This window comes from Lacerta agilis, chromosome 12, assembly GCF_009819535.1.
Source record: "Lacerta agilis isolate rLacAgi1 chromosome 12, rLacAgi1.pri, whole genome shotgun sequence".
In the NCBI taxonomy this organism is placed as follows: Eukaryota; Metazoa; Chordata; class Lepidosauria; order Squamata; family Lacertidae; genus Lacerta; species Lacerta agilis.
Window position 1 is genome coordinate 25215420 of NC_046323.1, and position 24191 is coordinate 25239610.

General features: G+C 37.9%; 1 protein-coding gene across 3 annotated transcripts in view; it reads left to right on the top strand.

Annotated features, from left to right (window-relative positions):
• The window catches only part of SNX13 (sorting nexin 13), a 63593-nt gene that overhangs the window by 20964 nt on the left and 18438 nt on the right, over positions 1–24191 (top strand). For all 3 annotated transcript variants that reach the window (XM_033165645.1, XM_033165647.1, XM_033165646.1), the window contains 16 exons: positions 661–773; positions 2098–2200; positions 3389–3478; positions 6537–6658; positions 8963–9084; positions 10066–10167; positions 10615–10703; positions 13569–13652; positions 14784–14922; positions 15453–15541; positions 16570–16669; positions 17169–17362; positions 18054–18158; positions 19181–19313; positions 20712–20749; positions 22242–22311. In XM_033165645.1, the coding sequence (XP_033021536.1) occupies positions 661–773; positions 2098–2200; positions 3389–3478; positions 6537–6658; positions 8963–9084; positions 10066–10167; positions 10615–10703; positions 13569–13652; positions 14784–14922; positions 15453–15541; positions 16570–16669; positions 17169–17362; positions 18054–18158; positions 19181–19313; positions 20712–20749; positions 22242–22311 (1693 nt within the window). Of the gene's footprint in view, positions 1–660; positions 774–2097; positions 2201–3388; positions 3479–6536; positions 6659–8962; positions 9085–10065; positions 10168–10614; positions 10704–13568; positions 13653–14783; positions 14923–15452; positions 15542–16569; positions 16670–17168; positions 17363–18053; positions 18159–19180; positions 19314–20711; positions 20750–22241; positions 22312–24191 lie in introns of those variants that run through there.

The window sequence follows — 24191 nt, forward strand, 5'->3', positions numbered from 1 at the left end:
ATTTAGGAAAAAATATAGTCTTTTACATGGAAAAATATGGTAATTTAAAAAACAACAAGCAACTGCTTCTAAATGCATCTTTTCCACACCTAATATCTTATCTTTGTGTTCCTCATACCTAATAATCTCTTTGTAGGTGTTTCCATGAACTCTGTTTTGAATCTGTGCTTGCTTAGTGCTTTTTGCGAGTTTCTTTTCTCTGAACCTAAAGTATCTGCTGAGAGATTCAGAATATTCTGTTGACTTCAGTATAGAAAATAAAATAAATATTAATTTTATATTTAAGAATGTAATATCTAAAGGGCTGTTATGGAGGATAGAGGAAGCTAGTTTTCTCCTGCCCCAGAGGCTAGGACCCAAACCAATGGATTGAAGTTACTAGAAAGGAGATTCTGACTAAACATCAGGAAGAACTTTCTGACAGTTAGAGCTGTTCGACAGTGGAACAAACTCCCATGAGAGGTGGTGGACTCTCCTTCCTTGGAGGTTTTTAGGTAGAAGATGGATGGCCATCTTTCATATATGATCTGATTGAGATTTATTTCAGTAAAAAGGAAACATCGTTTTGTTAAGTAGCAAAAGTGTAAGGAAAGATTTGGCTATTACTGTTTCCGATACAAAATGTAAACATTGCTTGTTTTGTGTCTTATTGTATTCCAGACCAGTCTTTCCATATGGGGATGGGGAAGCCTTGGCGTTGTGCTTTTTCTAATAACATTTGGACCATTCGCTATATTTTACTTTGCATTTTATATTCTCTGCTTCGTGGGTGGGTAAGTATGTTATTTTGTGTGTGTTTGATATATGTAAAGAAAGCATTGTACATAAAATGATGCAGTGCAATTAGAACTATTTTGATAAATATGTTCCCTTTAAGAAGGATCAAACAAAAAGACAGGCTTTTAGGTTATGCTATGCTTTTAATAGGTTATGTTATACTCTGGATTATGTTATGTTTTAATAGATTATTAATAAGGATGAGAGTGTTGGAGATATGTGCAAATGTGTATGGTAAATCCGGTCTTTGGGTGTTTGATTTTCGTTGTTGTGTATACTGTGTATATACGGACAATGACAATAAATAAATCTATCTATCTAAAGAGATTATAGTCAGCAGGACAAGTTACTTAAATAGGTGCCCAGCTTCTTGGTGTCTGCAAAGACAGAACATTGATAAAGAACCTTGTTATTATTATTCATCTGTTTGGCAGTATTATTCATCCTTTCTGCTTCTTTTCAAGATAATCAAGCATATTTAAGTAAATTACTTCACTGTACCTGCACCTTTTTTTGATAGCACATTGTTACACCCATTATGAGATAAAATTCAACCAGACCTTGACTGTATGGTGGCCTCAATTGAAGAGTTCAGTCAAGGACAAATTAACTATCATGAAAATGTAGAACCCATATTCACCCAAGGCTTACTTCAAGACAGGTTAAAGTGAAATCACTTTAAATGCATAAATAATTTATCTGTTGTGTTTTCATCTATTCCTATAAACCCATTTCTTTCTGTGAATGCTGCAACTCAACTTAGGGTTTATCCACACTTCCATTCCTTCCAGGCACAGTCTGCACTTAAAAGCTCTGTGTCCAAGCGCCCTTTTTGTTGTTGCTGCTGCTCCAGAGCTTTGTCTGCAAAATCTCATCTTTAAATTCAGTCGGAGCAAATGTCAATCTGCAGAAAACCTGAATTGATGTTTGCTCCAATTGAGCTCTATTAAGAGCATGTTTTCACAGGGAAAGCTCTTGGGGGGGGGGCTGCTTTAGAGCTTTTAAGCACAGAGGTGTGCCTGGAAAGTGAGGAGCAAAAGGTAAGTGAATAAGTTACCATAAGTTAATACCATATTGAATTAACTTTTGCTATGGATGAATTGGTAAATTCTCAAGAATGAAGCTAATTCAAAGATGTTGAGCAGGATTTGTGTTCCAAAAAATATGTTTGTTTAATACAAATGTTTTTTGCAGTATTTAAACAACATTCATTTAGCACAGAGTAGGTGAAAGCTTGGGGAAGTTTTGACTATTTTTTATTAAGAATATTAGTAGATTATCTCACTGTTTGAAATTTACAATATAGTTTCATTCTTCTAGGGGCTTTGTGGTAACACTCTTGTTTGGGAAAAACAACTCAGAGACGTACCTTGAACGGTGTGAACACTCCTATCTTCCTCCAACATCATTTGGTATTAGTAAGGTAAGCAAAATATGCTGGCATTATTTTTCACAATTTATTCTCTGCAAGTCAAACTTTACTGTGGTCATACTATCTGCCACATTTCCTTTTCAAGTTAACAACAAAAGAAAAGGTATTATAGGCAATTTAAAGAACACCCCCAACCTTTGTTATTAAACAACTTCTGCTGATGGTTGATATATCAATTTTGGTTATACTGAAAATGAAGTCATAAATAAAATAAGAATCGTGAAGTATTTTATAAACAGAATAACATGATGATATGTGTGAAATCCCAAATGACTTTTTTCTCATGTGATTTCTCTCTGAAACTTCAACAAGATGATACATGAAATGCGTGATAGCATTTCTGTCAGGTAGATCAGGTTTGGGACTGTGGGGCATGTAGAGAGGAGTTTAGTGCTTTATTTCATTCTGGTCTAATCCAGATTGGAGAGTGGTACAGCTGCTATTTTTTAAGCAATGAACAAACCCAGATACATTAAATGCAGGATTGCATTTTGCATATAACTTAGTTTAGCTTTCTGTCTTTTTCTAATATTGTATTTTATGTATATTTTCTGCAAATTAGCCCCAAAGTGGTTTTTGCTGCCTGTCCTGGCAGGATCACCATACCAGACCTTTAATCTTTTATAAGTTGATACATCTGCTTCTTCAGCTGACTTAATTGGACTTTCATAGTCTTAGACTGAAAAGCGAAGTAAAGCTGGTGCTTGTAGTACATAAGGGAAACTTGCTGCCTTTGGTTTAGATTCTAAGTTGCTAAGATAGACAAGGTATGAACAGTGAAGCTCTCTCTAGTTGATTAACTAGAAGCTGTTGCCTAAAACTTAATCTTGAATGTCGGGTCCTCCTCCTGCAGTTTGATTAAAATATGCTTAGATGTTTATCTGTTCTTGTGTCTGACTGTATTGATGAAAACTATACTACATTAATGCACTGTTTAACACTGGACCTGCTACAAGCTCTGTAATCTCAGTGGATTTTGATCATGGCTATCCTTAACAGCACTTCCATGTGGTTTTTAAATATGGTATCCTCACAAAGGGTTGCTGACAGACAAAGCAGAAATACAAAATCCAGTAGGTGTGTCCTTTGCTGAATCCTTTTTGCATTGTAAACCATAAACATGTGTCAGAATTTAATTTTTTTAATGAATTGACTAAGTGTGTCCATTCTCTCCCAAAGTGCATAGAAGAAATGAAACAGGAAAGCAAGCCTATTAAGATTGATAGGAGGTTGACTGGAGCCTATATAATTGATGAACCTTTGCAACAAGTAAGTTTTGAAAAATAATTGAATTGTAAATCAGACTATAGCCATGATATTCTGTGACATTTGTTATAGTAAGATTTTTTTTGTGGGATGCTGAATTAGGAGAACTTTCAAGCTAGTATATATTGAGTACACATATAGTCCTATTCCTTGTCTCCTTGGGGCTCAAATAATGAGCATTCTGGGCTGTATCACATTTATTTGAATATGGTATGTCTTTGACCAATTTACATTTCACATTCTTTCTGGTGATAGATCAGGTAAGAAATCATGTCCTAAATGTGGTTAGCCCCTTTTGAAGCAGCTCGGACTTTCTGACTCTTATCCCAAGGAACTGAAGGACTTACTAGTGTTTTCGTTGGATCACATCTGTCTCATATATTTATTGACATATGTGTTGAAGTTGTAGATAGCCGGTACAAACATTTCCCCCATAAGTACATGAATATAACCTGAAGGTACCTAAAGCTACCATCTTACTGAAGCTAAGCAGGTCTGTGTCTGGCTAGCCCCTGAATCAGTGTCTGCCAGAGTACCACATGGTACCCAAGGTGGCATGCATGATGGAAGAAAAGTGGGTTAAAAATGTAAGAAAACAAACTGGCTAAATAATACCTTGTCCAGATTGTTTTTGCATTCCTTGTTGTGAGTCCACTCCAAAAGGTCTTAATAAAAGAGCTGGTTTACATGTAATGCTAAACTATGGTCTGAAGCAGTTGTTAGTTGCTAAACAATAAAATATGTATGGTTTATATTCAGCCATTCTACATGCTTAGATTATGCTCTGAATTATCACCAGGTAAACTTTGGTTATTCTGGTTGAAGTGGAGGGTGGGGGGAAGGGGCAGACGATGATTACTGTTTGACTTACGGTCTTTGCCCCAGACATGGTTAATGTATGTAACCAGAAACAGATAGCACAGAACTGGCACAGAACTACAGAAGCATCAAACAAGATCTAGAATTGAATAATGGTTTCCTCAATTAAGGAATGTATATCACTACTCTTGCTTGCTCCCTGGCTTTTAGAACTTGAAAAATTAAAGGCTTTCTGATGCTGTATTATATTTACATTATATTTAATGTAAATTCATGCTTTGAAAGGACATGTGCTGCACCCTTGAGGAAATGCACTTGTGGATGTAAAGGAGGACACAAATATTTAATAAATGGTACCCCACCCCTCCAAAAAGAGTCAAATGCTCTATGAATTTTGAGCAGAACTCTTTATCAGGGCTAAAATATATATTAAGCATTCCAATCAATTATAAAATGCAGTGATAGGAACAGGCATGGATTTTTAAATTGCATACTCCCTACTCTGCTTATCCCTTCTCCATTTATGAGGGGAGGGGATTAGAAGCTTCCATTCCTTCTTTTTTGCAGCAAACCACAGTTTGCTCTTTAATCCAAACTCAACAAACTCTGGTTAAAGAAAACTAGGATCCCAGACCAAGCTGTAAACTATCATTTGCTGCAAACAGATATGGAGATTTCTAATCTCCTTTATTTCCACTTTAAGTAAGAGAAGGAAAGAGGACATGTACGCAAGGCTTGCCCTGGGTCATACTCAAAATGCAAAATAGCTTTGCTGGTTTTTTTTTTCAAAGTCTTTCAAAGCTTTCAAGCAGCATGATTACTGAGGTGGAAATACTTTTGTACTCATTAGCTAAGGGGAAACTTCTGTATAGTGTGTGTGTGGGGGGTTTGTATGTTTTTGTAGGGGGGTGGTAAATTTGCATTAGCACTGGGTGGATTTCATGACCTGGTGTCTTTGAGTCATTGACATCATTCCTAGACAAATACTGAGATTAGTTTGGATATCTGGAGATTTAAAGCGTAATTTACTGTTTGCTGTTTTGTCTTAACATTTCAAGCTTTGATCCTTCCCCCCTCCCCCTGTATTATTCTCTACTGTTGCAAAATACATAAGGCGTTTAAGCTCTCATTAACAACAACAAGCTTTTATATATTGTTGTTGTTAATGAGAGCATAACCCCTTTATGTAAGTGCTTAATTCTAAGATTTGTGGAATTAAAATAAAAAGCAAAGTAAGCCTTGTGGAGATATTTGTAAGATTTGGAAAACGCTATTGATGGCAGTTTTACATCATAGGTACCTGTGGCCGCAGTTCATTGTAGGTTTGGGGAAAGGAATTGTGAAGTATGCCATGTTTAAAAATGCACTGACTGCTACTTTAGTCAGAAAAAGCTTTTCAGTATTGTCATGTAACAGAGATGTAGAATAAACTAGGCATTTAGGGAGTGGACTTGTGAAATCGTGCAACATATGTTCCTTCTCTCTCCTGCACAAACATTCCTTCTCCCTTGATGTACTGTACCAAGAGTCACTGTGTAAATGCAACTGTAACCAACCTGATTTTAAGTAAATCAAGATAATGGCAAAAAAACTCACTCTGATAAGCCTAATTAAGCTCTGAATTTAAGCAAGTGGCTGTGATCCAGAACATGAAAGGTAAAGTACTCTTGTGCCAGCGTGTTCAGTGACCAGCAGCAGGAGAGCTCTGCAGTGTGCTTGTGATCATGAGCACACCCAGAATTGCGATTCATGTTAGTGTTCTGGATTTCTCACAATCTGAAGGACAGCTGTGTCGCACAATAATGACTTCATTTGCATGTTATCATGAACTACAGTTGATAAGTTATTGTAATGACACCTAAGATGGGGCTTTTGGTTCTATCTGCTTGTTCATGAAGCATCAAGGGTTGTTTTGCTCCTAACAAACTATGGTCAGCAACCCAAGAACAAACCTTGGCTACAGATTGAGGTTTGCTAGGAGCAAAGCAAACCATGAATCCTAATTCAGATATAATGCTAAGCCAAGGATCGTAGTTTGTTTTCTCCAAATGCCAGCAGGGAGGAGGGAAACACACCACAAAGTTGTGTAAATTTTGGTTTACTGTGTTGTGTGAACCAGGCCAGTATCACAGCTTTAGCCCTTATAAGCATTATTTGTTTAGCACAATTTTCAGATAATGTAGAAACAATTTCACACATGAATGTTTTAATATTTTATTTATCTAATTTAATACAATTTTAGGTTATCCAGTTTTCCTTGCGTGACTATGTCCAGTATTGGTATTACACACTAAGTGACGATGAATCTTTTCTTCTTGAAATCAGGCAAGCTCTCCAAAATGCACTAATTCAGTTTTCTTCTAGGTAAGAATTACTTTTGTTTTTCAAACAAATCATGAAAGCTTTCCCTAAAATTATCCCAGTAGCTTACAAAAGTAGTTTAAAAATGGTCCATAATGCTTCCTTGCATTATATCAGTAAGTTGCATGCAATAAAAACAGACGGTATCACAAAAGGTTGCACACATATATCATGTTTTGTGAGTTTGTGTTACTGCCGGTTGCTGTGAAGGGGAATATTTCATAGGTTCCGACCTAGAATCATAGAATTGTAGAATAGGAGGGGACCACAAGGGTTGTCTAGTCTAACCCTCTGCAGTGCAGGAATATTTTACCGAACATGGGGCTTGAACTCAAAACCCTGAGATTAAGAGTTTCATGCTTACCAACTGAGCTATCTCTGGATGTATATAAGTAATTGACATTTCATATGATGATTAACAACTGTTGGAAACTTGCTTATATCAAATGGTAGGAGAAACGTATGAACTTATTTTGTTGTTTCAGTTTACTGATCAAAGAAACCACTTTTTCATCTCACCATGAGAAATTATTTAAGTGGCAATAAGGTGCTGTGTAACTTGTGAAATTCAGCCAAATATTATCATCTTTATACTGTGAAATATGACCCTTCATATCCTGGAAGTTGTTAACATTACTCACTTCTGCTCACTAAAATATAATAAGTTGTTTCACTGCTTGTTCTCACAAGCAGGAAGAAGTTGGACATCTTTTTCCAGCTCATATTTTCAGCATTTATTAAAAATGTAAAGATAGGTTGGAGCCACAGTAGATTACTTGTATTTAGTTCTCATTGAAATAAATGTGAATCATTTGTCATGATTTAAATCCTTTTGATTTCAGTGGGAGCAAAGTGTAACTAGATTAATCTGCTTCTAACCCAATATGTACAGATGCTGATTAGCCATTTCAAACTTACTTGATCTCCCTTTAGGCATTAAATGCAAGTTTCTTTAGGTGGGACTCTTTATTTAGATCCAATACATCTTCAGATACTTTATTTCACAGAACTGTACACATTTTATTGTGTTACACAAAACAGTTTTAACATCATAACCTTCAGTTGTTGAATGGTTAGATTGTTCACCAGGTGTTACTAATAACTTACAGATCATAATGCCATACGTTTTGGATTGGTTTTTGTTTTGTTTTGTCTCTCTAGCATAGGGATAGTTCCAGGAAAAAAAATATTGGGAAAGTTTGTCATGGGATAAGACCAAGTTCCATTCCATCCTGTTTCTGCATGGGTTTTCAAAGAGAAAACTATATATTTCCTTTAAAATCTAGAAGTTTATAACATAAAAATTTAGAAAAGAACATGAGGTGGTCCAAAGGCTGTATTTCTGTCACATTTTGATGTATTTAAAAAGTAATTCCAGATGCTTGAGTTGTTTGATTATATGCAAGATTTCTGCCACCACGTGCATTGAAATCAATGCAGCAAGTCTTTCTGAGAGTGATGGGTCTGGATGACATGCTGTTGCCCTTAAAGGAATTTTAATGTACATTTTACATATTTATGAGTAATGGGACATCCCCTTAGTTTTAGGGGCAATTGAGTATAAAATTCATAAAATGTAGGCAAGGTTTCCCTGAGAATAACATCACACCACCAAGGTTTGCTTTTTCGATTACTACACATGTGATGGCTGGAGACCAGCACACGTTGGAAGCCGCCCAGAGTGGCTGGGAAGACCCATCAAGATGGGCGGGGTACAAATAATAAATTATTAGTAGTAGTAGTAGTAGTAGTAGTAGTGGTGGCTCTTAGGTGGCTGAAATAAAAGAAACAGAAAGGCAAAGTTCAGACCATCTTACATACAACTCCGTAAGAGAATAGGAATTCAGCAAAGTACAGTTTTGGAGCAAGCCCCTGCTCTGATCTCTGCATTGATCCTCCTGGCCAATTCAATCAAAGGTGTCTACTTTAGGATCACAGCTTTCTAGATCTCTTCCTCCTCCATCCATGTGCTTGAGAGGCCTTGAACAGCATTATTATGTAAGGTTGCCACCTGCTGTTGTATTCTGCTATGTGCAACTTAAGTACTGGAAAGAATTGTTATTACTTGAATTCATTTTTTTGTAACCAACGACATGCTAATATTACTCATCATACTTCCTCTCTCCCAAAACAGTTCACTGTAAAACAAAGCAAAGCAAAGCAAAACAAACAAAAAACCCTCTCCAAACAAACTTTAAGCTACTAGGGAGTAAGGATACTTTTGAGCACAATGTGAGAAAACATGTTTAAAATTGCACTTTCTGTTTTATAACATCATGTCTATGTAGTATTTCTTTATTTTGAAAGGTCAAAAGAAGTAGATTGGCAGCCTTATTTTACTACCCGGCTCGTAGATGATTTTACCACTCATCTAAGAGTATTCAGAAAAGCTCAGCAAAGGATAACAGAGAAAGAGGATCAGATTAAGGGTAATGCCTATAACTTTCATATGTTGTGCTAAAATTTGTAATTAATTGAGTTGTGTAAAAGCTATTTCTCAATGCATTCAGCTGCTGTTATCTTACAGATAGGAGCTTAGTGTGTGCATTATCTTCTTTTACAGTGGTTTTAATTGCCACAAGTGCCTTAGTTTGGCATTAAATATGTATCTACTAGTGATAAATAAATATCAGGTTTAAACGTTTTGGGTTCCGTTGTTTGACACAAGAGTGCAAGTTGTCTCCACTCATATTCCTCCTGATTTCCTATTCTCTTGCTCCCCAGGAAGGGTTTTTCAGGCAGGCAAAGGGAACAGGAAATTATCTTTGTGGGAACACAGTATTGTATGCCAGCCCTCTTCTGTCTTGACAGAAGTCATTGGGCAAGATAGCTGCTCCTCCGCAGTAGAAGCTTTCTTTTCTCTGTCTAGATAAATGTATTCTGACTGGTAGCTAACATAAGTCTGCTTGAAAAGGCAGATTAGTTGATTCACTGGTTTTGGATGCAAAAAATTTAGTCTTCTGGTGATTTTCCCAATTGAAAGATCTAAGCACTTAAACTGGAAACTTATGGTATCAGAAATACAAATTACAGTACAGCCTGTACTCTAATGGATGAGAGAGCAGTTGCTTCCTGTCACACAGACTTCCATTTTCAAGGAAAGCAGTTGTGGTGATTATTCTTTGTGTATGCTACCAAACACAAGGACCAGAGTCCCTGCTGTGGCCATTTCCTGGCTTGGAACCCTTGGCTTCTGTTTTGACTGTAGTGGAAGTGCACACAATGTAGTCACTGAACTGAGCTTTAAGATTTTCCTCATTATGAAATACATATCTTGTCACACATGAGAAAAGAAAGTTAAATTGCTAAGCAAAATTATATTTAAATAGTTCAGAAGTTTCTCATAGAGGTTCATTTGGAAAAAGAATCTCAGTGTAGCTGATGTGCTCAAATTTTCCAATTCTATTTAGATGGGGCAGAAGACCTTGTAAATACATTTTTTGAAGTTGAAGTTGAAACGGAAAAGAGAGTCTGCCGTGATCTCGTCTGCACATCTCCCAAAGATGAAGAAGGTTTTTTCCCCCTTGCTTTCTTCAGTTACGTTGTGATTAAATTAGAGCAGCAACCAGTCTCCTAGAAATAAACTGAGATTTCTAAGTGGATCATTGTTATTCCTTCGTATTAAATAAGTGTACTTCTGCTGCATAGGTTTGACATTGAATTTTGTTATTAATTAGTAGTAGGAATAATATATTTGTAACAGAAAAATAAGATGCTTTTCTATTAGTTTAGAAGTGAGACTTGTGGCTGTACGTTATATATTGCAACCTAATATTGTATTCCTAGAAAACTATTACCAGGAAGTGATTTTCTGAATTATTGCCATCCAAAATGTGGTGGTGGGATTTACTGTAGTACATAATGATTTCTATTAATGCTTAAAATATTTGAAAGGAATATGTTTAACACAATATTAGATTTTGTTATCCACTGTTTTCTTTTATATCTTGTACCTTTAGGATTCCTAAGGGATCTGTGTGAAGTTTTACTGTATTTATTGCTACCTCCTGGAGACTTCCAGAACAAGATCATGAGATATTTTGTCAGGGTAAATTTAGTTTCCTACCCTACTCCAGGAGTGTCCAATACTCCTTAGCCTAGGAACTGTATGATGTTTATATAATCAGGCACCATAAGATTTTTATATCTAGATCTGTCTGGTAATGAAAGCTTTTGCAGTTCTCTGTTTAATTTCAGTAATCTGTTTTTAAGGTATAAACGACTTAGGTTGCTATCCTGTACCTACTTACCTCATTTCTGAGTAGGCCAATATAGTGTCCCTCTGTTAAATATGAATGTAGAGTGTGAAACAACTAAAAATGAAATGGAATGATTAAAAAGACCATTAAAAATGAAATGGCCGTCCACCACTGGGTACCCAAGCAAGGAAGGTTCCCACAACTAAAGCCCAGTTTTCTCCTTGCCACCACTACCACCAGACATGTATACTCACCACTTGTATATGCTCATGTTCACTCGCATTGTGCTTGCTGTTAAGGGATGGCCAGCCTGTCATGTCCAAGGGGAGGCTAGATGAAGTTATTACTACTTACGTTGCCTTCCCGTATGTATTCTAATATACATACAAGGGCAGGAAGGGCATTTGGAAATATGGGTGGAGCTGCTGCACTCATGGTGAGCTAGATCACGCCTGTTATACAAAGGATGCATACAGTATTGTACCTTTTGAAGGAGCAGAAGAAAGAGGATATTTTAAGAGAGAAATAACTTCTAATTTCAAACAGTCAGTTAACTCTAAATATAGAAGAGTAAAAGAAGAAGAAAAGGCAAGCCTGAAAATAGTACTGAAAAGCTTTAACAGAATATTAATTTGCCCAGTAGACTGTGGAAACCTTCCTTGGGCACTGAATGAACCATCATAATTTAAACAATGTTAAAATATTAACAATGCAAAATGTATATGGTATTCATAGTCATTAGTTATATTAAATCTATGTTAAAAGGTAAGCAAATTAATAAAATTAATCCTTAATCTTAAAATTAATTACATGTACATTCAGCATACCACATAAGAGCTGCTGTATGGTAATATTTTTAAATTAATATAATCCTTGATCAAAATGACATCCATTGAATTAAATGTTTCTTAACTTCTGAACAGACATGTATAGAATTGCACTATTTTAATTTATTTATGTATATAGAGCAATTTACAATTATAACATTGGCTTTGCACTGGGTAACTATAGTCTTAATGAAAAACAAGTGCATAAGAAATGGCTGAGCATGATTTGTTTTATGATTAGTACAGGTGGAGGGCTACCTTTACTAAGACACACTCTATGTTTTATAGGTTTTAGAAATTTTAAAAATGGTCTGTCTGACTATAATATGTAACTTTATATAACATACAATTTGATTATGAACAACTTTGCATTCTTTGAATTGTGGTTTGTCATTTCATTTCCCCTGAGGAAGGTTGCTGCTGAAATGCATTCGGCAATTTATTGTTTTATTAGAGTTCCTTACACTTTTCAGTACTATTTTCAACCTTGCCTCTTTATTCTTTTCCCGCTCCCTTGTGTTTGAATACAGATCAGAAAGGAATTCCATCTTTAACTTACATATTTAATTATGTTTTGACTTGAAGATGGAGCTGGAATAGTGGTGGCAAGCCTCTCAAGACGCCTAAGTCCTAGAGTTCTTGCTTGTCAGTCACATCATAAATTGGGGGAGGAAGGAATTTATATTGGTTGGTAGGTTGCAGTGGAGAATCAGTCAGAAGGCTCTGCAAATATCAGTTTATTTGAGAACCTTTCTCCCTGTGCTATAGAGGGAGGTCACATCTTCTATTGTATCCCATTAAGTACAAAGCAGAACTTGCTAATAATACTAGGATTCTCCAGCCCTGCAGAGTTGCCAGCTATGACAATTAAACCCTTATCTCCTGTTTGAGCAGCTCAGCTGCTTCTTACCCCTGACAAGACATTTGTAAGATTACATTGCTAAACATGAGCCCTTTTGCGATTGCAATAAGGCAGAGAACAAGGCTGTACCTGTTGCCCCGTCACCACCAGCAATGCTTCCCCTTCTCCCTTCCCCATCTATGTGTTGAGATGTCTGCAATAGAAAAGCCTGCTGAACACATGTAGGCACTCCAAGTGATCATTGAGCATTCCAGATCATGATGTGCTTCTGCATATCTTCAGCAGAATTCACCTTTCTTTAGTAATATTTGGATAGTGGAGCGGTGGCGGGGTGGGTGGGTTGCTGCTGGGCTGATGGAGTCGGGATAAAACTGACACAGCCCTGTTCTCTCTCTCTCTCTCTCTCTCTCTCTCTCTCTCTCTCTCTGTGTGTGTGTGTGTGTGTGTGTCTTTCTGTCTCTCCCCGCCCTCCACCCCCATTATTATGATTGCATGGAGTAAAAGGAGCTTGGCCTTACTGGCATTCTCTGAATCAAGGGAAGACGACCCTGCTCTGTTTGGGTGCTTTTATGTCAGTTTGAGTTTGGATATAAATACAGTGGAACCTCGGAAGCCAAACACCTTTGAACTCGAACATTTCGGCTCCCGAACGATTGAAAACCGGAAATGATTGTTGCAGTTTTCAAACAATTTCTGGAAGCCAAATGTCCAGTGTGGCTTCTGATTGTCTGCAGGACACTCTGCAGCCAATTGGAAGCCACACCTTGGTTTTCAAACTGTTCTGGGAGTCGAATGGACTCCCGGAACGGATTAAATTTGAAAACCAAAGTATGACAGTATAGGTTTACAAATCTGTCTCTTTGAAGCTGACAAGGCTTCAAAAAGTGGCTTTCTGGAATATTTTTTCTAGAAAAAAGTTGATAGTGAATTTTATTTCTTGTTTAATTTTCTTTTTATTCGGCTTGTTTTGCGTTAGTTTTAGCTTTAGTTGAGGTCTGGCCAATTTATTGTTCCTTATTTTTCAGGAAATCCTTGCTCGAGGAATTCTTCTTCCATTAATAAATCAGCTCAGTGATCCTGATTATATTAATCAGTATTTCATATGGATGGTAAGCTTTTTACACTTGAACAGTATCTTTAGAATGTTTGTCTATGCACATAGGGCTGGTTTACATGTCACTTCAAACCAGAGTTAAGCTAAACTAGGAATTAAAGCTGCATGCAAAGCTTGATGATGATACACCCACATTGCTTCTCCTCCATTCCTGGCACACTGCAAGGAGCTAAGTAACGGTTGGGCTTAGTGCTTGCATCCGACCCCCAGCTTGTAGTCTGTCCCACTCAACCCCCCCCCCCCAAAATTTACAATTAGGGTTTGTTGTTAGTTTACCTGGGTTTGGACGTAACACTAATCTCAACCATGATGTAGCTATTAGCAGGGTGGCAGCAGCTGCAATCTTTGCTCAGCACACCATCATACTGTGTGTTCACCTGTAAAACATAGTTAAGCATAACTGCTTAAAATTGAGATGGGATGGGACCCAAGCCATTATGTTCTCACTTTTTAATATACTTAAATAAGAACAGATATATTGTAGAAGTTGACAGTGTAATCATTTAAAAATAACACCCAGTGCTGTTAATCTCTTTCAAGGTAGTACTTACTAATTTTTTGAAGCAGCATTAGTAGAAGTGGAACATAGTTTGAAATTAGGAGAATTGTTCAGTGTTAATAACAGGAAAGTGAATATTGGGTTATGAAGGTTATTGCTTAGAAGGTGCAATATGAAGATTTAACAAACACCCAGTTGAGGGGAACTTAAAAAGGAAGGTTGGACTGTAATGCATTGAAAGGAACTACAGGTGAAACTCGAAAAATTAGAATATCGTGGAAAAGTCCATTTATGTAAGCAATTGTTTTCATTAGCTACTGGAGTTTATATATGAGATAGACTCATGACATGCAAAGCGAGATATGTCAAGCCTTTATTTGTTATAATTGTGATGATTATGGCGTACAGCTGATGAGAACCCCAAATTAACAATTGCAATGTTGGGGTTTGCATGTCATGAGTCTATCTCATATATTAGTTTCACCTTTTAAGTTGAATTACTGAAAGAAATGAACCTTTCCACAATATTCTAATTTTTCGAGTTTCACCTGTATGTCTTGAGATATCAGTCTAGTCTGCTTGAGAAGCAGTAGATTAACATGTATTATCTTTTTCCATTTCCATTAGATTCGTGATTCAATTTGCAACTATGAGGCCTTTATGAACATTATTAAAGTAAGTGACAAAGTAGGGGAGTTGGAAGCAGTAAGGGATAAAGCAGCAGAAGAACTACAGTATCTTCGATCTTTAGATACAGCTGGAGATGGTTAGTATTTAAATTACATGTGCAAATTAAAGCATCAATAACATACTACTTGGTTTAAATATGTAAAGGACTGAGAATTCTTAGTTTGAGAGCTGATGCATGGAGGGAAAACCATATTTGCAAGTGTGTTTTCATAAAATGTAACCCCCCCCCTTTGAATGGCTAGGCAAACTGAGCTAAATAGCGTGACTTTTGATATTTTAAGAGGTGCACTGGATTAGAAGGCACAGACAAGGAATGCAAAAGCACCTTTTTTTTTGTTTGAGGTAATTCTTAGCATGCTAGAGATGATGATTACACTTTGGTAGCATTTATTTGCCTAGCTTGTTTTCTCTGCAACAACCTTGTCTCATTTAAGTTAGTTAAGTTAAAAATAATAATCAATATATTCCTCCATTTGTGAAATCACTGCTTCAGTGTCTCTTGGTCATCTTGTTTCTGTACAGACAGCTTTAAGCAATACTTATATTGTAATACTCCAAATACTTCCTGTCTTTTTGAGTCTTACTTCTTAGTGTGTTTGTTTTCAGATATCAACACTATAAAAAATCAGATAAATAGCTTATTGTTTGTGAAGAAAGTATGTGATTCAAGAATACTGAGGCTGCAGTCAGGAAAAGTAAGTTTGTTTTCTCTCCTAGAATGTGTTAAAATCAATCCAAGTATATACGTATAATCTATAACAGGGATTGGGATCGACTGGTTGATCCCCGCTAGGTTTTGGTAGATCGTGATCGATCTTTGGCTCCTCCCTCCGGCCCCAGCCCCTTACCCCGTCCTCTAGGTTGCTAGAACAGAAGACGGAGTTTTCTTAGTGAGGCTGACTGTCTCATTAGTGATCTCTCAATGAGTGCCTCTTTTCATATTTTTGACCTGAACCCCCCCCCCCAAAAGGGGTAGATCTCTGCCAGATTTTAATCGTGTAAGTAGATCACAGTCTCTTGGAAGTTGGATGTCCCTGATCTATAACATCGCGGGTCTCCTCTCCTGGGTTACTCTCCTGGTCCCCTGCCTCTGTCCCACACCGACATGGTGGGAGTTCCATTCATGTGATGCTCTTGACAGAGGAAGAGAGCAGAGGCTATGGTTGCTGATGCTCTCTGTAGTCCCTTCCACCCCCCCACCCCCCACGAAGCCTAGTTAGTATCAAAGCCCATTATATACCAGCTTGGTATTGGAAGCACTGCTGAACTGTTCCTGACAGTTTCATAGGCATCATAATTTGAATGACTTCCTCAGCCCAATGAATCTATTCCTAACGCCTTTAACAAAGCATAGAATGTTGAAGTGTATAGTAGAATGTTGCACAGTCCCTGCATTGTTTCCCAGTTGTACTTAGTTTGGGGGAAGGGAAACCTATGGCCCTCAAAATGTTGTTTGACTCCAGCTCCCATCAGCCCCAGGCAGTATGGCCTGTGACCAGGGATGATGGAAGTTGGATTGCAACAAAATGTGGAGTGCTGCAGGTTCCCCACCCCAATTAGCTGAAGGGCAGCAGACTTTCCATATTGCTGGAAATATTGCTACGGCAAAAGAGAGAGTTTCTTGGGAAGAAAACACGCATGATGCTACTAAAATGGTTTTACATTGTGATTGTATATTGATTTTAATCTAGGAACCTATTAACATGATGTGGTCTTTATCCAGGAAATAGATACTGTGAAACTGGCTGCAAACTTCGGAAAACTTTGCACAGTCCCTCTGGACACCATTCTTGTTAACAATGTTGCACTACAATTTTTTATGGGTAAGAGAACAGTACTGTAGTTGTGTGTTTTTAAAACTATGAAATGCCATCATATATTGCAGTAGGCACTAATGAATTATAAAGAGAGGAGAAATTAATTTTGGCCTCATCCACTTCAGTACCAAACCTTGCTGTCCATACTATATAACACAGATGAGCAGAACCTTAAAAAAAAGAAAAAAGAAGTGATTAGCTCACTTAATTCCAAGGCTAAAGAGCTGCAATATATTGTCAACTCTGCCATTTTTAAAGTAGCATGATTCCTTCCAGAGCAGCAAAGAAGCAGTAGATAGGACTTAGGGAGCAGCATGTACACACCAAAGTTCAGAACAATTTGTTCGTAAATATGCTGAGCATATAATTTTGATTATAATTATTCTGATCCAAAATCAGCATCACTTTGCTAATTTAATTTTTTTATCTGCCATAGTTCTTCAGGGCAAATTATTTGGGTAGGATATTTGTATCCTAATAGATATGACTGAATTATTATTTGTAGATTACATGCAGCAGATGGGCGGCCAAGCACATCTCTTTTTCTGGATGACTGTAGAAGGATACAGGGTTACAGCACAGCAGCAGCTGGAAGTGCTATTGAGTCTTCAGAAAGATGGAAGGCATCAGACTACAGAAACCAAAGGCCTATTAAAGTCAGCTGCAGTTGGAATTTATGATCAATATTTGTCAGAGAAGGTAAGAATGGGTTTTAAAGGAAAATTAAGATGTATGATAGCTGTATTATAAACATTTGTTTGTTTGCATGGGCACCTTAAGATCAAGCTGCTGAACCTCAGTCCAATATTTGAAGATGCAGAAGCCCTGATGAACTTAATAAAATTGAACTATAGAGGATCAGCCTTTACTTTTTACTCAGAATAATGTCCTTCATTTTTATTCCTTATGTTTGGCTTTGAGCAAGTCAGTTTGAATTTGGGGATTCAGACCGAATGTGACAAAGTCTTTAGTTGTTTGGTTCCCTTTTTTATTTCTCTTGAAGAGACAAGACTAACATACATGCATTTTAGATACATTTTAAGAAATGTACTTTCTTCAGATACATTTTAAGAAGCACATTAAACTAAATGCCATCTATAGGCACCATCCCCTCATCTTCCTTGCTTCACTCTTGCCACGAGTTAGAGGTGGAAACGGTAGGTCCTGACTAGCATTTCTAGAAATTACTTATAACTCAACATCTTTCTCCCTTGACTAGTGATCTTGGTTTGATGAAAATAACTCTTGCAGTCTTTACTTGTTAGGTGTCTATCTCTAGCTTTATCACCCCCCCCCCCAACAATAATAATTTGAGTTTTATTTTTTTACAAATGGATAGCATTAAAATAAGGTCAAGTGGTGCACAAATTTATTGAGTTCTCTATGGCAGGCATCACCAAGAGTCAATATTGATGATACCTTGGTTGCAAAACTGGCAGAGAAACTGAATAGTGAGGATCCAACCCCTGAAATCTTTGATGAGATTCAGAGAAAGGTATAGTATGTTAATTCTCCTTTTCATATGTATTGGTGGAAGTTGGTTGCTAAGAACTGATTTTGTTGATTTTTGATGAAAATTCAAAGTATTCCAGAAATATTGCAGCATTTCCATTACATGCAACTTGTAGCTTGCTTTCTGTGGCTCGTGGCAGATGTAAAAGTACCAAACATCTAAAAAATGGTGTGCCCCCACATATGAATTCTCCCCCGCTTCCTTTTTTTCAGAGTCAACTAGGGTGCCATGTTGAGTTTGCTCTTAATTTGATCATAACTGGACTAAGCTTTAATTAGGGCGTGCCCAGCTTCTCAGTTCCAAAATGCACAGCAGCAAATTCATCAGCAGCCCAGCAGACTGGAGAATCCTGGGGGCAATTTTGTGTGGAGAACACTGCTTTATTAACAGCATGGCAGAGAAATTGCTTGGCTAGTTTAAACATTGACCCAGTTTTTAGACCAGAGCTTTCCAAACTGTGTCACGAAACGTTAGTGTGTTGGCTGCAGTGTGTAGGTGTGTCCCGCGAGCACTCCCCACGCTCCTCCCGGGGCTGGAAAGTGGTTAGTTTAACCTGTGGTTTGCTAGTAAAACTTAATTACTGCGTCGCAAAATGATGCATATCTAAAAAGTGTCACCAACATGAAAAGTTTGGAAAGCTCTGCTTTAGACCTTCATTAGTTAACTGCTTTAGACCTTCATTAGTTAATTGACTATGGTATGAATGAAAAGGGAGACGGATTCACTACAAATTGAAAACAGAAGCTTTACAGTGCTTATGAAGGAGAAAGGGAAGGGGAGGTGGGAAGTTTGTGAGCTGAAGGCTTGCCATGACTCATGCACCTAAAGCCGAGCTGTGTTCTGAATTGAGATACTCAGGTTTATAATTGGGTAAGCAATGTTGTTCAACCCATTAAGACCTGCCATTCTTCCTTGGGTGCTCCCCCACAATTTAGGATACCTTTGAAAGTCTAATCTGATTGATTCCATAATTGTGAGTAATACTGAACTTTCAATTCCATAAGGTATATGATATGATGCTCCGGGACGAGCGGTTCTATCCTTCATTCAGACTGAATGTCCTCTACGTCCGAATGCTTGCTGAGCTAGATATGCTAAAGGACCCTAGCTTCAGAGGATCAGATGATGGTGAAGGGGGTAAGTTTATGTTGTGAACCACCCTGTGATCTTTGGATGAAGGGCTATATACAGATTTAATAAGTAAAATAAAAATAATGTTTACTCCAGACTTCAATTGTTACATTTTATGCTTATTTGTGATATCATTGCAGCATCAGATTTACTGTGTGATGTCTTTCAATCTGTTTAAATGTTTGCTCCGTCTCATCCTGTATGCCCAGTAACGATATAAGAACCAAGGTGTATATAAGTCCAGTAAAATGAGACCAAAGTACATTAAACCCCAACCTGATTACTCAGTTCCTGTTTCCAAAAGGGAGCCCACATTGTGTGCGTGTGCATGTGTGTGTGTTTTTAAGATGACAGGCGCTGATTGTCTTAGCAGAAGGAAGTTTCACTGTTGGGTTAATTGTGCACCATACCCATAGGACTTTTAAAATGTGTAGTCATTCTGCATTGAGCTTGCATCGTGCATGAATAGAGAACAGTTTCCTTTGGATAAACTATACACTTTATGGTATGGAAGATAAATATATAAACATCACAAAATATAATTATGATCTGTATCCAATCTCTTTCATCCTGGTATTTATGACATGTTACAAACAGCCCCTTAGTAAACTGAATATCAAACTATCTTGCAAGCTGTTCAAGTCTGTAGCAAAAAGTCTGTAGCTTGCTCAATAAAAGAACACTCAAGTGTGATTCTACAATTTCTCCCCCCTCCCCCGTGCTTTGTCATATTAAGTTAAGTTCTGCTGTATGAACACGTATTGTTGTGGCCCATCCTAGATAAGGAAGACACATATCTGATAGTTAACTCCATTGGCAAGAGAAGCACTTGCAGCAAGTTCCACAGTGCTCTGATGATCACATGCTTATAGCCTCTAGGCAGCTGTCTATAGGTCTAGTACCTGCAGAACAGTTGCAATAGCTGTGGGGCCTCTCCCCTCCTCCAGCTTATATGCCTTCCTCTGATGGGTTGTGTACTTGCAACCCGAGACTTCTCCTGCATGGAAGTCATTAAACTTTTTACCATAACCATTCCTGATTATGAATATGTCAAATAGGGTAATATTATATGATAGTAGTAGACAAATAACAAGTGTGCTTTGCTGCCACCTAGTGGTATAGATTAGTAATACCTTTAAGTTTTAAAATTGGGGCCATACTTGCATGCCTGCTAATAGAGTTTACCGTATTCTAATCTAAATAAGAATACTGTGATGCATGCAACTTTCAGATTATCCTAAAATTCATCATTAAGTTAAACTATGTGGATGTCAGTAATGTTTTGTAATTAGATCTTAGTTTACACTTTCTACTCAGGAAGAAATCCTGATATGTAACACCTTGCATGTTAACTTGTTTAAACATTTACGTTTTGACGTACAGTTCTGTCTCTTATTTTGACAGAATCATTCAATGGTTCTCCAACTGGCAGCATTAATTTGGTAAGTGTGTTTTTTCAACTGTAATGTTGGCAGGAGTGGCAGGGTGGGGTAGGGTAGGGGGAACAGGACTCTTTCCTTGTGCTATTTCCAAATAAATATCACCATCCGTGACTCTTTATCTGATGGGGGGTGGGGAACATACAGGTGCTTGTATAGCAGTGTCATTCAGTAACAAAAAGTAGTGAGGATATCAATAAGAGAAAGGTCATAGCTGTGACAACTGTATCCTATGGCATCTCCTTTTCTGACCCTGCTCCTGACTCTTAACAGAAATTACTGGTAGTTGAAGCTTTCCTACAACTTTTATCCTGGCCAGGAAAATTTCACCCACCTAAATTTACGTTGGGCTTCTGCCAAAGATAAGTAAGGATAGTTGCAGGAAAAACATAGCAACATTTTTTTGGTAGCATTTTCTATTGTCATTTCAAACTACAGACACGCTCCCATATCCCACACATACGTGACTGCGTTTATGCAGGCCACTGCAAAATAAATAAGTAAATAAATAGGCCTTCTCTTGCTCAGGACTGCAGCCATTGATCGACCAGAAGCAGGGCGGGAGGCACCTTCTCCCTACCTCTGCTGCACATCCGTGCCCCCATCCTGGCACCAGTAATGCTTAGCGCCCTTCTCAGCCCTCACCCTCCACGGCTGTCCACTGCTACTTCGCATACTGGCTCACACAGAGGCAAGCAGTCAAGCTTGCAGGCTTGGGACAAGCTGGGCAGTGGCCCCGGGTGAATCTGCCTCTCTCCCTCTCCCTCATCCTCTTGCTCTCATCCCCATTCACCCTCCCTATTAAAGTGTGGTGCTCCCCACCTTATGTGATTTCACCTATGCCCATGGGGACCTGGAATGTAATCCCCGTGTAAGTGGGGGACACCTGTAATTGTTTAATTGGGAGATTATGTAACTAAAGCTTTACTTATATAATTAATGAGAAGCAAATTTAATTGATGCTGGTGGGACTTAATTGGTGGGGGTTTTATTTTTATTTCTAGTGATCTGTTTTGAAGCTAGTTTATTAACATATCAAGGAGAGGGATATGCTAACCTTTCAGGCAAGCTAGTTTATTGCCTGGAGGACATTCTGTTTTTACTTAGAAAGCATCCAGAAATATGGTTTTCCCTCTACAATCTCAAGTGATTGCATTCCAAATGAAGACCTCATTCTCAGTATTGTGTAGATCTGCTATAAGATACAATTTAGATACCAGCCTTAGGAGGGAATTGTTAAAGGATAGGTCTATTGGCTACTTGTAGCTGTGATACCTAAGTGGAACCTCCATATCCAGGGAAAATATACATCTGAATACTGGAAGCCTAGGACAATCATGGCATTTGACCGCCATTTTTTATCTTTGCTTGCAAAGTTGTAGAGGCATCCACTGTAGGCTTTCAGAAATAAAATGCTGCACAATATTGGCTCCTGGTCTGTCAAAGCAGTTCCTCATTCTTGCTAAAATTGTGACTGTGGCTATTCTTTTTCTAGTCATTGGATGATCTTTCAAATGTGCCTGCTGATGAGTCAATACAATTACATGCATATATTTCAGATACTGGTGAGTTCAGTAGTGATGCTTTCTCTTTCAATATTTGGTCATAATATCTTGGCTGTTGTGTTACTTTTCTTCATAAACCTTGATTAACTCTGCTGTCGTGTACCTCTTTTAAATCTAAATACTTTCCGTCATAACCTTTTTGTCCTCATGATCTCGGCCTGCTTGGTTATTGGTATTCACAAACCCCAGGAACAAAGAACTGCTTAAGGCTCATGAAGGGGCTTGATGTAGCCCCATAAATTTTAAAAGTTTTTTTTTTCTTTGAGCAGCTGCCACAGCACCCCTTCATAACATATTAGCAATAGCTTTTGAAACTTTCCTTAGTTTTAAAGCAGTTTTCCAGGCAAGCCTATAGGCTTCTTGGGGTTATGGAATTATTTGGAGTTCCTTGGCTCCTAAGCCATTCTAATTTTGGATCCCCCTCCCATATTATTAAAATGTCATTTAGTTGTGTTGAAATTCCATGAATGCCTTAGACTATTCAATATAAGACTGCATTTGTTTCATTTTCATTTAATGTACAATAATGCCACCATTAAATTGCATGTATTGCACCATAATTTCATTTGTTCACATCTAACATTCACCTTCTATTTACATCAAGCAAACATTTGTATTATTATAGCACACTCAGATATTTTTCTTAAACAGTAAAGAGGGATGGGAACAGCTCTTTTCATTCCAGGCATGAATACTAGCAACCATTTTTTCAGCTGTGATTTGGAACTCACTTTAAATTGTTGAATCTATGGGTGGTATTCTAGTATCAAGGATGTCCACTTACACAGTGGGTCTCCCCACTCCCAGATCTGCTCCAGAAGTTTGTAGGAACCTCTCAAACAGATTTAGGGGTGCATGGAAGGACAAATTTCACAAGCAGAAATTATTGATGGAACGATTGCCTTAGCAGTAAGTTGGATTCCAATATAAAAAGAGCTTGAAATGAAAATATGCCTAAAATTGAAACTGAAGCATGCCTGTAAGTTAAATGGCCTAATATTACAGGGGAATCACCACTTATGTGGGAATCTCCTGTTCTGCCCCCCTTTTGGCACTGAAAACAGTGTGCATGTCAGCTGGGGCGCTCATGCTGGTCGTACACAAGTGGAAATATGCCTATAGTTGCTAAATAAATAAGCATCTATCACTACACTTCATATTCTGTTATTGGTAATAACCACTGACTATGGCAACTTTACAGACACAACCAACTTCCTAGGAGTCAGGAATTCTTCATTTGGTGGGTGTGTGGGTGGGTGTGTGGGAGTGTGGGTGTGTGTGTGTCCCCACAAAAGTTTATTTTCTATATATGACCGTTGTTGCTCCCTAGCTTTCAAACCTCATATACCGGTATTTACCACATACAGCTTCGGTTACTTTGATATATCCAGTTCCTAAGTAGCTACAGATACAACCTAAACCAACAATGGAATAGGGGGATCAACCTCCTGTTGTTGATATCCCTTTTCAAGTACCTGCCCAGGTACATCATAGGAGTCAGAAGACTCCTAGTATGCCTGCGTCCATTCAGCAAATTTTATGTGACTTCACTGCCAGAAATGAATGCAGTAACTTGTATGCAGCTGCATTGTATACTGGTATACAGCATTTGGTTGTACAAATAGAGCCCTCCCACCTCCTTCTCATTAGCAAATTAGCAAATTTAGCAAAGCTGCTAATTAGGCTTTGGGAAGAAGAATGGAGGACCCTAGGTGTCAAATGTTGTCAAGGGCTGCCCAAAAAGGCCTTGAAGGCTGCATGCAGTCCTCAGGTTGCCGCTTGGATTGCCCTGATCTAGACAAAAACATTTTGCTGAAGTATCTCTTGATTATAGGATCAGTTACAGGTAGGTAGCCGTGTTGGTCTGCCATAGTTGAAAC